The 17,282-nt window shown below is 39.2% G+C and overlaps 1 protein-coding gene across 1 annotated transcript; it reads left to right on the forward strand.

The window, feature by feature from the left end:
- The first annotated feature begins 436 nt into the window (after positions 1-436).
- Positions 437-15,515, forward strand: LOC128583487 (leucine-rich repeat-containing protein 37B-like). The gene is made up of 5 exons (XM_053587691.1): positions 437-684; positions 6,898-6,969; positions 13,923-13,994; positions 14,688-14,768; positions 14,954-15,515. Exons 1-5 carry the CDS (start codon positions 518-520, stop codon positions 14,955-14,957), a joined length of 396 nt encoding a protein of 131 aa, XP_053443666.1. The 5' UTR covers positions 437-517; the 3' UTR covers positions 14,958-15,515.
- Positions 15,516-17,282: the final 1,767 nt, after the last annotated feature.

A 17,282-nucleotide genomic window follows, 5' to 3' on the forward strand; every position in this document is an offset into this window, starting at 1 on the left:
GACACTTCCACATCCTGAAGTCACAGTTCCGCATCCTGAGGTGACACTTCAGCATCTTGATGTGACACTTCCACATCTAGACCAGATGGAGACTCGGCAGACAAACCCAGCTGAGGTCACAGTTAAGCTTTTGGACCAGGAACTTACTATGACTTCAGAACAAACTAGAGAGGTTAAACCTTCTCCAACCATGCAAGAGGCTCCAACTCAACCTCTAGAGGTACCAAGGGATGTAGTAGCTCCAGCCTATTATGAAATAACAGTTCCAACACCGGGTCAGGATCAAGCCCAGCATACAACATCCCCTGGTGTCACGATCACAGTTTTACCTTTGAGCCTGGAATTTGTTGTAACTTTAGCAACTACATCAGAGGTTGAACATCCTGTGGCTCTGGAGAGGATGGCAGCTCCCCATCCAGAGCAGATTCAGACTCAGCCTCCAATCCCGACTGAAGTTACAATTCAAATATCCGACTCGGACATTACCGTAACTCAAAATTCGTTGCCAAATTACAACATGGAACAAGAGATTGCCAATATCAACACCGACATGAACACCAGCATATGTGAGCTCTGTACCTGCAGAGATGAGACACTGTCGTGTGTTGGTCTCAGCCCAGAGAAGAGACTCCGCCGAGTGCCTGTGCAGGAGCCTGAAGCCTATAATGGCACCTTCACCGTCTTGTAAGTCACTTATCCTCATTCGTTCTCTGCATCCTGCCTCACATGGCAGCCTTTTCCTTGAGACACTTGTGGGCTTTCTTCATTGGTTGACTTTCTGCTTTTACCTTTTACTTGTCAGATTTTCCTTATCCTCATTCTCCTTTGTACTATTGTGCCCCTTCTCCAAACTTTTACCTGTGACTACTCTTTTTTTCTTTATCCATTTCTCTTTAGTCCCATCATATCATTGCTTACCCTCTACTCTTCTGAGTTTGCTTCACTCTCTTCACAGAAGCATATTCCTCTGGGTGGCACCTGTGGCTCAAGGAGTAGGGTGCCAACCTCATATACCAAGGGTGGCAAGTTCAAAGCCAGCCCCGGCCAAAAAAAAAACACAACAACCCAGGTCTGTCATTTATTAGTTTTGTGACCTTGGGCAAGTCATTCCACTCTGTGGCTCAATTTCCTCATCTTTAATATGGGGATTGTGATACTTACCATTTCTTAGGATTGTTGTGAGATTTAGGGGTGGGAGTACATGTAATACTTACATGTGTATCAGTGCCTAGCATATATATGAATGTTAACTATTATTATCATTATTCAGTCCCTTAATTATGTCCAGGCCTCATCTTTGTACCTGGTTTCCTGTATGTAGTGCCCATTTTGTGCCCAACTCAGGGCAGAGTATGACATTATCTCTAGAATATGAAAATGATAGGTAGGAAGAAAAGAAATAGGCATCAAAAGGGAGGTGGTTTATAATTAAGTCCTAAAGAGATATAGAGACCATAGATGCTGTAATTCACCAGAATCTATAATCATTGAGGTGTGGAGGTCAGGGAAAGCTCCCTGGATAAGCTGAAACTTTGCCTGGGGCTTAAAAAGCATCTATAATCTGTTAAAGAGAAACATTGGGAGTAAAGCCTAGGCAACATCATGGCTGCAGGAATGATGGGGATTTAGAAGACCAGTCTTGCTTCCAAGAATTGGGTTAGGAAGCAGTGGAAAACGTGATTATGAAAAACCTTGAACATCAGATATGGGAGTTTGAAAGTTATATGCAATGAGGTATGGAGAGCCATGGAAAGTTTTTAAGCAAGAGAAAGAAATGATTAAGCGCCGTGCCTCAGTCGGTAAGGCGCCGGCCCCATATACCGAGGGTGGCGGGTTCAAACCCGGCCCCGGCCAAACTGCAACCAAAAAATAGCCGGGCATTGTGGCGGGCGCCTGTAGTCCCAGCTACACGGGAGGCTGAGGCAAGAGAATCGCTTAAGCCCAGGAGTTGGAGGTTGCTGTGAGCTGTGTGAGGCCACGGCACTCTACCGAGGGCCATAAAGTGAGACTCTGTCTCTACAAAAAAAAAAAAAAAAAAGACAAAAGGATTATTTTAGAATCCATACATAGCATGCTCTAGAGGGGGAAGCTTAACTCTGGGAGACCAAATGGTAAGCTTGTCTAGCAAAATTTAGAAGTAAAGTGAGAAAGGACTAAAGCTGAGTGCTTGTGATAGAAGTGGGAATAAAGTCCTGGGGATACTACAAAGGAAGGACAGGATTTAGTGACCAACTAATGAGTTGGGAGAGGATGTCTATAGGGAAGGGAGAAATCAAATGTGACTCCATGGTTTCTGTCCTGCATGATGAAGATAATGATGGTTGTGGAATACTATGCAGCCTTAAAGAAAGATGGAGACTTTACCTCTTTCATGCTTACATGGATGGAGCTGGAAAATGTTCTTCTTAGTAAAGTATCTCAAGAATGGAAGAAAAAGTCTCCAATGTACTCAGCCCTACTATGAAACTAATTTATGGCTTTCACATGAAAGCTATAGAGGGAAGGGGGAAAGGGAGGGGGGAGTTGGGCAGAGGGAGGGTGATTGGTGGGATTACACCTGCGTTGTGTCTTACAAGGGTATATGTGAAACTTAGTAAATGTAGAATGTAAATGTCTTAACAGAATAACTAAGAAAATGCCAGGAAGGCTATGTTGACCAATGTGATGAAAATGTGTCAAACGGTCTATAAAACCAGTGTATGGTGCCCCGTGATTGCATTAATGTACACAGCTATGATTTAATAATAAAAAAAAAAGATAATGATGGTGGTATATAACAAGTGCAGCAGTCAGAGCCAATTTGAGGGAGAGAAGATCAGTTTGGGCATTTTTTTAAATTTCTGAGCATTAAACAACCAGAAAGCTTCTGGTTAAATGGAAATGTGCATTAGGCAGACGACTGTCTTATTTCTACCCCTGCCCCCAACTGGGAAAAATACACCTATAAAGTAAATAGGTAAAATTATTGCTGAGGGGCGGCGCCTGTAGCTCAGTGAGTAGGTCCCTGGTCACATACACCCGGGCTGGCAGGTTCGATTCCGACCCGGGCCAGCTAAACAACAATGATAACTGCAACCAAAAAATAGCCAGGCGTTGTTATGGGTGCCTGTAGCCGCAGCTACACGGGAGGCTAAGGTAAGAGAATTGCTTAAACCCAAGAGCCAAGAGTTTGAGGTTGCTGTGAGCTGTGATGCCACAGCACTCTACCCAGGGCAACATAGTGAGATACTGCCTCAAAAAAAAAATTTGTTGCTGAGGAATAGGGAACAGTGTTAAAGGTAAAGATTTAAAGTTATCCACAGGGCTGAAACTGATTGTAAGGCATTTAACAGTTTGCTTTCAAACATGTCATTCATGGATATATTTACACTTTTTTAAAAAAAGTCATGGAAATACATGTGTGTATATATGTGTATATGTGTGCATGTATATATATGATATATGATAATTTATTATTTTTTATTTCTTCATGGGTTTTCCCTGCACTCTCTTCTAGTATTTTTATAGTTTCATGTCTTAAGTTTAAATCTTTAATCCAGTGAGAATCTATCTTAGTTAATGGTGAAAGGTGTGGGTCCAGTTTCAGTCTTCTACAGGTTGCCAGCCAGTTCACCCAGCACCATTTGTTAAATAGGGAGTCTTTTCCCCGCTGAATGTTTTTAATTGGCTTGTCAAACATCAAATAACGGTAAGTAGCTGGATTCATCTCTTGGTTCTCTATTCTGTTCCAGACATCTACTTCTCTGCTTTTGTGCCAGTACCATGCTGTTTTGATCACTATCGATTTATAGTAAAGTCTCAGGTCTGGTAGAGTGATTCCTCCTGCTGTGTTTTTATTTCTGAGTAATGTCTTGGCTATTCGAGGTTTTTTCTGATCCCATATAAAATGAAGTATTATTTTTTCAAGATCTTTAAAGTATGATAGTGGAGCTTTAATAGGGATTGCATTAAAATTGTATTTTGCTTCTGGTAGTATGGACATTTTAACAATGTTGATTCTTCCCAGCCATGAGCATGGCATGTTTTTCCATTTGTTAACATTTTCAGCTATTTATTTTCTTAGAGTTTCATAGTTCTCTTTGTAGAGATCTTTCACATCCTTTGTTAGATAAACTCCCAAATATTTCATCTTCTTTGGCAGTACTGTGAATGGAATATAGACCTTAACTGTTTTTTCAGCTTGACTATTGTTGGTATATATAAAGGCTACCGATTTATGAATATTGATTTTGTAACCTGAGACACTGCTGTATTCCTTGATCACTTCTGAAAGTTTTGTAGTAGAATCCCTGGTGTTTTCCAGATATACAATCATATCATCTGCGAAGAGCAAACGTTGATATATGATAATTTAGACACATAAGTGATTTTATCCATTTATTCATTCATAACTGATATTATCTTCCAAGAGATTGGACAGACAGGAAGTTAAGCTTCTGAGGAGATGCCTTATTATTTGAGCCCATAGCCCCACATTCTTTCTTTCTTTCTTTTACTTTTTAGACTTTCTCTTCCACATGAATTCTATTGTGTACAGAAAACAGTGCATACTGGCATGAGGCTCTGCCACATCTTCACATCGTTTCCGTTTTTTCTCCTATGGTTTCTCTTATGTTTAATGAGACTGAGGACCACTGAAATCTTTGCCACATTATCGATATTTGGAAGATTTCTCTCCAATATGAATGTTCGTATGTTAAGGTTTGAGCTCTGGTTAAGGTCATTGCCACACTGTTCACATTTGTAGGATTACTCTCCAGTTTGAATTCTTCTATGCTTAGCATGCTATCAACACCAGGTCAAGGCACCGCCGCAGTCTTCAAATGGAGGGTTTCTCTCTGTCTGATTTCCTCTGTGTACAGTGAGGATTGAATTTGAGTTAGATTTTGCCACACTGTCCATATTTAAAAGGTTTTCCTCCAGAATAAATTCTTAAATGTCTAGAAATGTTCACAAACTAATGAAAGTCTATGCCACATTTTGACCACTGTAGTTTCTTTCAAGAATGACTACTTTGATGAACAGAAAGGGTTGAGTACAGTGTAAATGCCTTGCCCCCTTCTTCACATTTGTGGAGTTTCTCTCCACAAGAAATTCTGTTATGTTCACTATGAGTTTAACTAAGGAAAAAGGCTTTAGTGCATTCTCTAAATTTGTAAGTTTTATGTCCAAAGTAAATTCTTTGAAGTACAGAAAGGTTTGAGTCACAGTTAAAGGCTTTGCCACACTCTTCGACATTTGTAGGGTTTCCCTCCAGAGTGAATTCTTTGATGTCTAGAAAAGCTTGTGTAGTACTTAAAGGATTTTCCACATTCTTGACCTTTGTAGGGTTTCTCTCCAGAGTGAATTCTTTGATGTCTAGAAAGGTGTGAGTGGTGTTTAAAGGCTTTGCCACATTCTTCACATCCATAGGGTTTCTCTTCAGAATGAATTCTTTGATGTACAGAAAGGTTTGAGTACTTGTTAAAGGCTTTGCCACATTCCTGACATTTTTGTAGGGTTTATCTCCAGAATGAATTCTTTGATGTCTACAGAGGAGAGAGTGCTGGTTAAAGGTTATGCCACATTCTTCACATTTGAAAGGTTTCTCTGCAGAATCAATTCTTTTTCTCGTCTAGAAACATGTGAGTGTTGCTTGGTAAGTTTGTCACATTCCATATAGTTGCAGGTTTTTCCTCCAGTATCAAAATTCTCATGGTTACGATATTTTGAACTGTGGCTAAGACATTTGCCATCATTTTCACACGTGTCCAGTTTCTCTCCAGTATCGAATCTTGAGCAAGACTGAAAAACTTGGCTACCTTCTTTTCATTTGGACTGTTTTTTCCAATATGAGTGATCTTATGTTCTGTAACATGTGACCAGAAGTTAGAGGCTTTCCTATAGCTTTTACAATTAAAAGTTTTCTCTAAGGTATATATCGTTATTTGTCCATTGAGATTTAACAATTGTCTGAAGGTGTTCAAAGAGTTACTACATTGGAATACTTTGCCATAGGTAGCTGTTAATCATTGGTGAAGTCCACTGTAACTTACTTTCTGCTCATCACACTTTTACACACTTTCCCAATATTTTGTTAAGTTTAAATTCTCGGAGCCATAGCTTTGATATCTGGTCAGGATCATCTCTGGAAATAAAATATTTGTGTCCCACTCTTGAAAACGGTCTTCAGTATAATGAGTATATAGAGCTGGGTGCTTGACTAGTATCTGGTGTGTCTTCGCCTTCCAGGGTTCTTTGCTTTGCTCCAGACAGGTGATGAGTTCTGGCTTAGAGACAGTAAGACCCAGGAAGAACAGGTTTCTGTAGGTCTCTAACATGACTTCCCCATACAAATGCTGCTGAGCAGGGTCCAAGCAGGCCGACTCTTCCATAGAGAATTCAACAGACATGTCCTTGAATGTCAACACTCCTTTGGATTCTTCCCTGAGGACCTTTTGAATGTCACCACGAGGGAGGGATGCTGGGCGCTGCAGGCAGACAGCTGCTCAGACAGCTCTGGGCATTTCCCAGCTTCCGGGATGCCCCGGTGTCCTGCAGGTCAATTCTCTGCAGAAGCAGAGTGACAGAGGCTGCTGCAGAGACACTTAGGATCCCCAGGAAAGGGAACAGCTGAAGAGGAGGCCGTAGCTCAGAGCCCAACTCCAGAGACAAACGCTGCTCAGAATCCTCGGTGCCGCCTTCTTCTTTCTGGCTGTGCATCACTTCCCAGCTCCCGAGATGTCCCAGTACCTGCAGGTCACAGGGTGACAGAGGCTGCTGCAGAGACACCTGGAATCTCCAGGAATCCCCACATTATTTCTTGATTAATTGTGCAAACTAGGAAGCTCATAGCTCTGGAAATTAGAAAACTGGAAGTATTTTCTGTATTTGAATATCGCCTGTGTTTCTTCACAGAAATTTCCAAGGAAATGCTATTTCTTACATTGATGAGAATGTATGGAAATCATACTGTTGGACTGAGAAACTGTGAGTATACTCTCTCCAGATATGAGTACAAAAACTTAGCTGCATTGTAAGATCCTTCCTGGTCCAGAATTTTGAGGTCAACGCTTCTAAGGAAAGGTGTTTCTTCCTCCACATCTCAAATCAATGTCTGTTGATTATAATTCTATGATTATTTTAAAATTAAATTTGGTGGGCTCTCTTTAAAAGAAAGAGGCAATTTAAATGTATTTTTATTATGTAAGTAATACACATTATACTCTTAATATTTAAAAACTAAATAACAGGTATAATGGAAACCCTCCTTGTGCCCTGATGCCTGGTCCCTGAGGTAACCACTACCCCTAAGTTTGGTGCATATCCTTCCAGACCTTTCCCAAGTATTTGCCTACATACATATTTACATATAGCAAAATGAATTTTTTGTGTGGCCTTACGTTTTTTGTTTTATAGAAATGGTAACATCTTACAACTTGATCCTTTCACTTCATGATACATGTTAGATTTTTCTTTCACAGCACTTAGAGGGTTACCCCATTCATTTAAACTCTTGCATCATTCCATATTATGGATTCCATACTATGGATGTGGCATGAATTATTTAATAATTCCCCTATGGATGGATGTTTAGATTATGTCCAGTTTTCTTTTCTTTTTTTTTTTTAGAGACAGAGTCTCACTGTGTCACCCTCGGTAGAGTGCCCTGACATCACAGCTCACAGCAACCTCCAACTCCTGGGCTTAGGCGATTCTCTTGCCTCAGCCTCCCGAGTAGCTGGGACTATAGGCGCCCGCCACAACGCCTGGCTATTTTTTTGTTGCAGTTTGGTGCAATTTGCTGGGGGCCAGGCTCGAGCCTGTCGCCCTCGGTATATGGGGCCGGCACCCTACTCACTGAGCCACAGGCGACACCCTCCTATGTCCAGTTTTCTTGTTAGGTGCATTGCTGCTTCTTTGTGAACTTGGGCAAATATTTCTGTAGAACAGATATCTAGAAATGGAATGGTTGATATGAAGACAATGTAGGTATTAAATTTTAATTGTCCTCAAAAAAGTTGTGCCAACTTATACTATACTCAACAGAATATGACAGCCTTTTTCCACTGAGTATTCTCCAACTCTTTGCTGATATGATGGGTGAACAAAAAGGGTCTTTTCTGATTACTCTTGAATTTAAATACCTTTATTTATTAAAAGTTGGTGAACATTTGTGTTTCTTCTGAGTTTTCTGTCCTTTATCCATTTTCCTTTTCAATTGTTTTTATCATTTTCTTATTAATTTATTAAAGCAGTCAATTTAGATACATAAGTTATTTTGGAAAAATACAGTAGTTTGTGTGTCATCAGTTCAACTTGTATAGGTGATCTCTGAGTTTTCAGTTTTGAAAATAGAGATATCGTTTTATTTTCCATGAAAGTTTGTCCCCTTGTAATATGATTCCATTTATGTAAAGTTCAGGAAGAGGCAAAACTAAAGTATTTTGTGTATGACTGACATATAACAGGTAAAACTATATTTTGAAAACAAGGAAATTACTATAAAAGTTAAGATAGTGGTTATCTTCAGAGGTCAGAGAGAGGGTTGTGATTGGAAAGGGCCACACGAGCTTCTGGATGCTCATGGTACTCTTTCTTGACGTGATGATATTACATGGGTACCTGCTTTACAATTATTTAAACTGAACATTTAAGTTATATGCATTTTATGCACATTGTATTTCTCAAACAAACAAACAAACAAACAAACAAACACCTTTTTTAAATGGGGGGAAAAGCCTACTGACTTCACTTGTAGCCTGACATAGGTCCATGTGGGGCTTTAATAATAACATTTGGGGCTCGGTGCCTGTAGCTCAAGCGGCTAAGGCACCAGACACATACACCAGAGCTGGCAGGTTCAAATCCAGCCTGGGCCTGGTAAACAACAATGACAACTACCACCAAAAAATAACTGGGTGTTGTGGCGGGCACCTGTAGTCACAGCTACTTGGGAGACTGAGGCAAGAGAATCTCTTAAGCCCAGGAGTTGGAGGTTGCTGTGAGCTGTGACGCCACAGCACTCTACCCAGGATGACAACTTGAGGCTCTGTCTCAAAAAAAGCAACAACAACAACAACAACATAAAAAAAATTGGGGGGGAAAGAGATGAGGAAATGGCAGTTCTGCTGGTCTTAATTAGAACCAGAGTTGGGTTCTAACAGGGATTTTGTGATCTAGAGAGTAGGTATTAAATATACGATTTTTTGGGAATAGTGGGTAGGGGTGTGTGTGTGTAGAGATTTGGACACAAAAGGAAAATGTGAAGAAAGGTTTGAATGAAAACAAAGCAGATGTTGCCACCTTGAAATTAAATAAGAATGAGTGTATTCAATTGGCACCATTACCCAGGTTTCCTCCACAGATAGGAGTTAGTCCTATATGGCAAATTGTTTGCATTTTTATTTAGAAATAACCTCTTTCTTTACACTGTTGGTGGGACTGCAAACTAATTCTACCTCTTTGGAAAGAAGTATGGAGAATCCTCAAAGAACTCAAATTAGATCTCCCATTTGATTCCTCAAATCCCACTGTTAGTCATGTATTCAGAAGAAAAAAAACATTATTCTATCTTCAAGCCATTTGTACTATGTTGTTTATCGCAGCTCAATTTACAATTGGCAAAATGTGAAAGCAATCTAAATGCCACCAACCAGGAATGGATATACCAAACTGTGGTATATGTATACCGTGGAATACTATTCAGCCATTAAAAAAGATGGGGACATTACATCTTTTGTATTAATCTGGATGGAATTGAAACACATTCTTCTTAGTAAAGTATCACAGAGTAGAGAAGCAAGAATCCAATGTACTCAATACTAACATGAGGCCAGTAGATAATCTGATACATTCCCACATAAGAGAAAAACTCAAATCAATTCAAGGTCTGGGATGGAGAAAGAGGGAGCAGGGAGAGGGGAAGGAGGAGGATGGAGGTGCTCCCACTCAATGGGCCCAATGTTCGAGTGCATGGCACACTTCTTGGGGGCAGTACACAATTATAAGAGGAACTCTACCTAACTAATGCAAACATTGTAACCTATTTCGTTGTGCCCTCAGATTAACCCGAAACAATAATAAAATCTTAAAAAAGAAATAACAAATAACCTTATCCTTTTTCAGAATTCTCAGTGAAAATCATATGACCGAATTACATAAAGATTCGTTTGAAGGCCTGCTATCCCTCCAGTATTTGTAAGTTAGTTAGTTAATCATATTTATTTATGAGCTTTTAGTGATATTATCTGTAAAGTGAATAAGGGGTTCAAATTAGATAATCTCTAAAACTTCTTTCAGCAATAAAATGCTGCAGTTCTCTAAATCCGTGTAGAGTTTTAGCCCGTCTCTAGCCCATCTCTGTGCATTTTTAGTTTTTAAAATCATATAGATAAGATACGGATAGAAAAAAACTTTGCTTATAAGGAAAAAGTGGTAATAACATCTGAGCAATTATTGGCACCCATTGAACCTTGTTTTATAAGTTTTATATATCATCTGCTTATATTTATATTTAGTCTACAACCCATAGAGCAAATCTAATCCACAGTCTGTTTTTATTTAGAGCCTGTAAGTTAAGAATGGTTTTTACATTTTTAAAGGGTCTGTAAAAGAAAAAGAAAGACAAGAATATGCAACAGAGACCATATGTGACCTACAAAGCCTAAAATATTACTATTTAGCCTTCAGAAAAAGGCTAAATTTGGGTGGCGCCTGTGGCTCGAAGGAGTAGAGTGCCAGCCCTAGGTGCCGGAGGTGGTGGGTTCAAACCCAGCCCCGCTGAAAAAAATGCAAAAAAAAAGAAAGAAAGAAGAAGGATTTGAAAAAGTTGGTTTAGTAGCATGAGAAGAATTAAACTTTAAGTTGTTGCTCAAAGGAAAGGAAAGGAAAATATAGACCATCTACACTAGTTTGAATGCCATTAATCCAGAAGTTTTTGATAATTTAATCTGAATTAAATTAACATTTAACTATTAAATAAGCAGATGAATTATAAAGAATAAATATATTTAAGAATATAAAATATTAAAGAATATTAAATATTTAATATAAGAACATGATATGAAAATCATACAGATATGATTTAATTTAATCATATAGTAAATATATATATTTAAGAGAATAGGCTGGCAGTGAGGATTTCATAGCAGAAATTACTATACTCTTATTGAAAATAGTTGTTTAAGGACAGGTGCAGTGGCTCACACCTGTAATCCTAGCACTCTGGGAGTCCAGGGTAGGAGGATCCCTTGAGCTCATGTGTTCGAGCCTCATTGAGAGTGAGACCCTGTATCTATTAAAAAATAGAAAAATTATCCAAACATTATGGTGGGTGCTTATAGTCCCAGCTACTCGGGAGGCTGAGGTAGGAGGATAGCTTGGAGCTCAGGAGTCTGAGGTTGCTGTGAGCTAGGCTGACACCATGGCACTCTGGCCTGATGCAACAGAATGAGACTTTGCCTCAAAAAGAAAAAAAAAAGTTGTTTAAATTATGGTTAAATGGTATAGCTAGAAATGTTTACAATGAATAAGCATATTACCAATGCTCCTAATTCTTCCCAAATTACAAAATGAAAATTTCTCCTGCCTTATTGCCAAGGAGGGAATATTTGCATAGTATTTATTTCTATCTTTTTAAAGATAAGAAGATACTATATCCCTTGCTATGAAAGTCTGAGTTTTATCCTTTGCCCACGGCAAAGAAGTGTGGTCAAGAAGTGTGTACATCATTAATCTTTATTAAGCTAACTAATGTTGCTCTTTAGCAAATAGATTCTTCTTTCAAATGTAGAAGACTTAAGGGAAGTAGGTACATGGCACTAAAAATAGTCCTTTGAATGATCTAACCTTCTAGGCCTTAAAGGCATGACCACCTTTGTACTGGTCTTCTTAGGCACCTCTGCCACATTTGGGGAAAAAAGTAAATGACGTAATTGCTCAATGGAGTAGGCCCTTCCTTACTTCCACAATGACATATGCATATTTTGTAAGCTAATCTTTCATGTTAGGATATATTCTCATTCATTTAAAAAATGCCAACCAATTAAAAAAACAAAGAGAATATGCCAACCACTTTGCCTAATATTAGAGTCAGAGAGATGAGTAAGACAGGATTCCTACCCTTCTAAGAACTTAACATTTCACAGGGGAAACAAACATGTAAGCATCAACCATAACGAGACAAGCACTAAGAGGATGACAAAGGGCTGGTTGCAAAGGCCCAGAAGAAGGATACAAAGTAATAAAATTGCATTTCTTTTAAAACATTTTTTTTTCTTCTTCTTCTCCTCGTTCTCAGCTTTTCACTCATTTTATAAATACAGTAGAACCTCCATGGTTGACCACCTCCATAATTTTACCTCATTTTCACAGACCAGACATGCGCCACATGTGCTCAGTGGAAGTTCCTTATGCCGACCACCACTGTAGTTGCCTGGTTTGTTATAGTCCAGCAAGTGATCAGCTTAGAGAGGTTCTACTGTATTCTCATGTGTCAATTTTAAACACAGTGGGCTTGCAGATGAGCAAGACCTAATCCCTGCTTTCAAGGAGTTTATACTTAAAAGAAATGGGAGCAAAAATAACTGCATTGGAAAGAAGACATAGCTATGGGCACTAAGAGGGACAAACTGCTTCTGGAGCACAGAAGGAGGAGAAAAGACTTGAGTTTGGATCAGAGAAGATGTTCCTAGAGCAATGCTGCTAGAACAGGATCTATCAGAAGGCCATCAGATATCCTTAGACAGATTTCCTTAGACAGATTTGGGGGGAAATAGTCCAAACTTGGAAAAGGGAAATGGGAGAAAGGCAAAATACAGCAAAGTATTTGAGGAATGCTTTGAGTACCTGTAGAGTGCAAGGAGAGAGAGTAGGAGACTGGAGCCAGACTTTCTAGGGCTTTGAATGCCAAGCAAAAGCCATCGCAGGGAACCATGCTATACCACCATGCTTTACGCCCATCTTAAGTCTGCACCACAAGCACTTGGAGGTCTTGTTAGGCCTTGGTTCTGGACTACAACTCCACAGCTACTGATTCAGTCAGTTTAGAGTAAGGCCAAGGATTTGCATCTTTCATAAATTCCCATATGCTGGTCTTTGAGAATCACTTCTGGAGAGTTCATCTGGTCAATTGTGTGCAGGATAGTTTAGAACAATGGTTCTCAACCTTCCTCATGCCGCGGCCCTTTAATACACAGTTCCTGTGGGTCGCGACCCACAGGTTGAAAACCACTGGTTTAGAAGGAAGAGATACCAGTCAGCACAGAGTGACAACAGCCAGGTGAAGAGCGAGGGATAAACTGGAGTCAAGTGAAATAGTCAACTATAGTTAAGGGGTGTTTTCAAATAAAAATCCAGTTCCGTGTTGCCTTTTGCTACGTCCCATCACTGTACCACTGAAAAAATTGCTTTCATGGAATATTAAGGCAATATAAAACCAAAATGAATTTCTATTAATATGGTATAATTCTGAATTAGTTCAAAGTTATGTATTAATTAGAAGGGTAACTTCCTTTCAAAGGATGTGAAAGGATATCTTTTATCTCTTTTGGTATCGAACTAGCTTAGAAAAACAGAATTAAACCAGAAAGGTGTAAAATGTGAGGTTATTCCTTTTCATATTAGAAATTATATAGAAAAATAAAAACTTGAAGCTTCTAATCTAGAATTTGATGAGGCTACAAAAGGTTGTTTAGTCAAGTCTCCTGCTGCCCAGGGAAAGATTACATCCAAAATCTTTTAAGATCTACAGTTGCATATTTTATTGGTGAAAATCATGAAATACAGGGAGCATTAGGGGGCTATGGAAAGTTTAAATACAAGTCCAAAAGTTTAGAATGTAGACAAAAGCTACATATTCATTATTATCATTCTAAATGCTACTAGTTGTTCCCACTAATTTGGTATCAAATCAAGGCAGTGTCTTCTTTTACTTTTTCTAGAGATTTATCCTGCAATAAAATCCAATTTATTGAAAGACGTACCTTTGAATCACTACCATTTCTGCAGTATGTGTAAGTTACAAATAGAACTTCATTACATTTGGAACTTTTATTAAACTTATAAACCCTCTGCTATTCATTTTGAAATATGATTAAAATTTTACTAGTAGAAAGTTACTAAAATTTATAGCAAATTCATTTAATCTCTAGCAAAGATTAGTGTGAGAATTATTACACACAAAATTATTAGTGTGAGAATTATTACACAGATCAGAGGGGATCATAATAGAACAATGGTCTCAACTAGTGGGATTTTGTACCCAGACGACATTTGGCAATGCCTGGAGACATTTTCAGTTGTCACAACTGTGGGTATGTTACTGACACCTGGTGGGCAGAAGCCAGGAATGCTGTTGACCTACAATGTACAGGACAAATCCCCCAAAGAATTATACAGCTAATATATCAATAGCACTGAAGTTGCAAAACTCTGTCATAGAGAAATAAAGATCTCTCAACACAAGTATTGGCTGAGCATTCACTGTTTCGTATCTACACATTGCATGTATAGTAAATGCAATAAAGTATAAATCATAAGCCAATATCTTCTACGGCGAAATTTCCTTCGTGTACAGAGGAAGTACTGAGGTTATGTTTTGTCATATATAAGTTAGAATCACTGCCAAATGATGAATGCTCTGAAAGAATATCTTTTCTTTTTCTTTATCGGCTTATGTCTTTCCTTTTTCTTGTTGTTTTTTGTAGAAATCTTGGTTGCAATTTAATCACTGAACTGAGCTTCCGAACGTTTCAGGCGTGGCATGGAATGCAATTTTTACACAAGGTGTAAGTTAAATAGATGAACACATAAAAAGCTATGTGTAAAAGCATCATTCAGTTATCAGTTAACTAGGTATCAGCTCATTATGAACTCTGAATAGCATATCTTAAGATCTATCCAATTTTTCTTTTTTAATTTTTTTTAAAGTTATATTTATATTTCACAGGAAGGATCAATCCAATATTTTCAGGTGAGGAAACTAAGGTACAAAGAGGCCAGGAGACTTGTGTAACTTCCATATGACATGCTCTGCTTTCCCTAGAAATGATCTTTGGAATGGGTGATAAAAGATGTCAAGCAAGTAATGCTCAAATTAGCATTGTCTTGGGAGCCCCAACAATGCTGCTTTGATATGTGAATTGTCCTTGAAATCCTACGTTTGAATATAACTTTGATTCCTACTCATTTACAGAGTTTCTAACCGCTGAAATGTATACAGCGTCTAGCCACAAAGGAGGAAGCGTAACACAAAGTCCTCCAGGGTGCAAAAGGGGAAGGATGTTTTCTCGGAGTCAGTTTCTTTTAGTTTTTTATTTATTTATTTATTTATTTTTTTGGTAGAGACAGAGTCTTACTTTATTGCCCTTGGTAGAGTGCTGTGGTGTCACACTGCTCACAGCAACCTCCAACTTCTGAGTTTAGGCGATTGTCTTGCCTCAGCCTCCCAAGTAGCTGAGACGACAGGCGCACGCCACAACGCCTGGCTCTTTATTTTTGTTGCAGTTTGGCCGGGGCTGGGTTTGAACCCACCACCCTTGGTATATGAGGCCGGTGCCCTACGCACTGAGCCACTGGTGCCACCCAGAGTCAGTTTCTTTTCTTTTAAACCAGTGTGGCGCCTGTGGCTCAAAGGAGTAGGGCGCCGGTCCCATATGCCGGAGGTGGCGGGTTCAAACCCAGCCCCTGGCCAAAAAACCTGCCAATAATAATAATAATAATAAATAAAGCAGAAAGAATTCCAGAAAATCTGCCATAGGGCACGTCTCTCCCTGTCAACCCATACCTTATTTTTTTAAAAAATATATACCTATGAAAAATGATCTGTGGGCATCTTTGCACTGTGTGGGAAAATGGTGTTCATGTTAAGCTATAGTGCAAAAAATGTTCAGAAAGAAAATACATTACTTTAGCCTAATTCCATATACTTGCTTTCCTGACTACCCTTCAACAAGTAATGTAGAGGGGCCAGGCACAGTAGCTCACACCTGTAGTCCTCGCACTCTAGGAGGCTGAGGCAGGTGGATTTCTTGAGCTCAGGAGTCCGAGACTAGCTTGAGCAAGAATGAGACCCTGTCTCTAAAAAAGAAAAAAATAGCCAGGGGTTGTGGTGGACACCTGTAGTCCCAGCTACTTGGGAGGCTGAGGAAAGAGGATCACTTGAGACCAAGTATTTGAAGTTGCTATGAGCTGTTTTGCTATGGTACTCTACAAAGGGCAACAAAGCAAGACTTTGTCTCAAAAAAAAAAAAAAGCTATGTAGGTTTTATTTTCTTTCAGCTCAAAATTCAATAATTTCTCTGTGACACAAGCAGATCATGGTAGGTATATATGATCTATGGCCTGAAGGAAATTTCAGACTCAAGGTGAAGATCCTCTTCTAAACTTGACTTTGGAAAAGACTGTCCACCTGTCTTGAGGTTTGGAAGTCTAATTTCACACCATTCATTTTGGGTTAGAGGGAGGGGTTTAGGGTGTGTGTGGAACTGATTAACAGTTTCTACAGAGGCTGGTCTTATAGGGACCTCTTCTCTTCCCTTGTTAATTTACTGATGCCTTGCATAGAGGAAGAACACAAGGGTCTGTTTTTCTTTTGCCCTCACACCAAAGAACCAGATTCATTAGATCCCTCCACCAAGAGATTTAGATGGCATCAGTACAAATGTCTTGAACTCACCACCTTCACTGAACATTGTCAACAGAAGAGAAGGCAAACTCTGTAAAATAATTTGAAGAGGTCTATTCTAAGAACTGAATTTGAGGACCATGGCCTGGACCCATGCCCAAGAAACCTTGAGCAAGTGGACTCACTGTGACTGGATTAGTTTGCTTCTATTCAATTCAGGGAGACAGGCATTGCATGTAAAGTCATAAATCAATACAAGGCAGGGTGTAAGTTGGTTTGGCCTAAAAAGGTGGGACATCTCAAAATGGAGGTTTACAGGTTATAGGTGGGTCTTAAAACTCTTTGATTTCTAATTGGTTAAAGAAATGAAGCTTTGTCTAAAGCAGGCATCCTCAAACTTTTTAAACAGGAGGCCAATTCACTGTCCCTCAGACGGTTGGATGGCAGACTATAGTTCAAAAAAAAAAAAAACTATGAACAAATTCCTATGCACACTGCACAAACTTTATTTTGAAGTAAAAATACAAAACAGGAACAAATACAATCACATGGCCTCATGTGGCCCGCGGGCCGCAGTTTGAGGACCCCGGGTCTAAAGGCTTGGTATCCTTTAAGTTAAGGACATCTGTTAATTAGAGACAACACATCTGACAAATACCTAGACTCCAGTGAACTG

Source organism: Nycticebus coucang, chromosome 4 (assembly GCF_027406575.1).
Source record: "Nycticebus coucang isolate mNycCou1 chromosome 4, mNycCou1.pri, whole genome shotgun sequence".
Taxonomy (NCBI): Eukaryota; Metazoa; Chordata; class Mammalia; order Primates; family Lorisidae; genus Nycticebus; species Nycticebus coucang.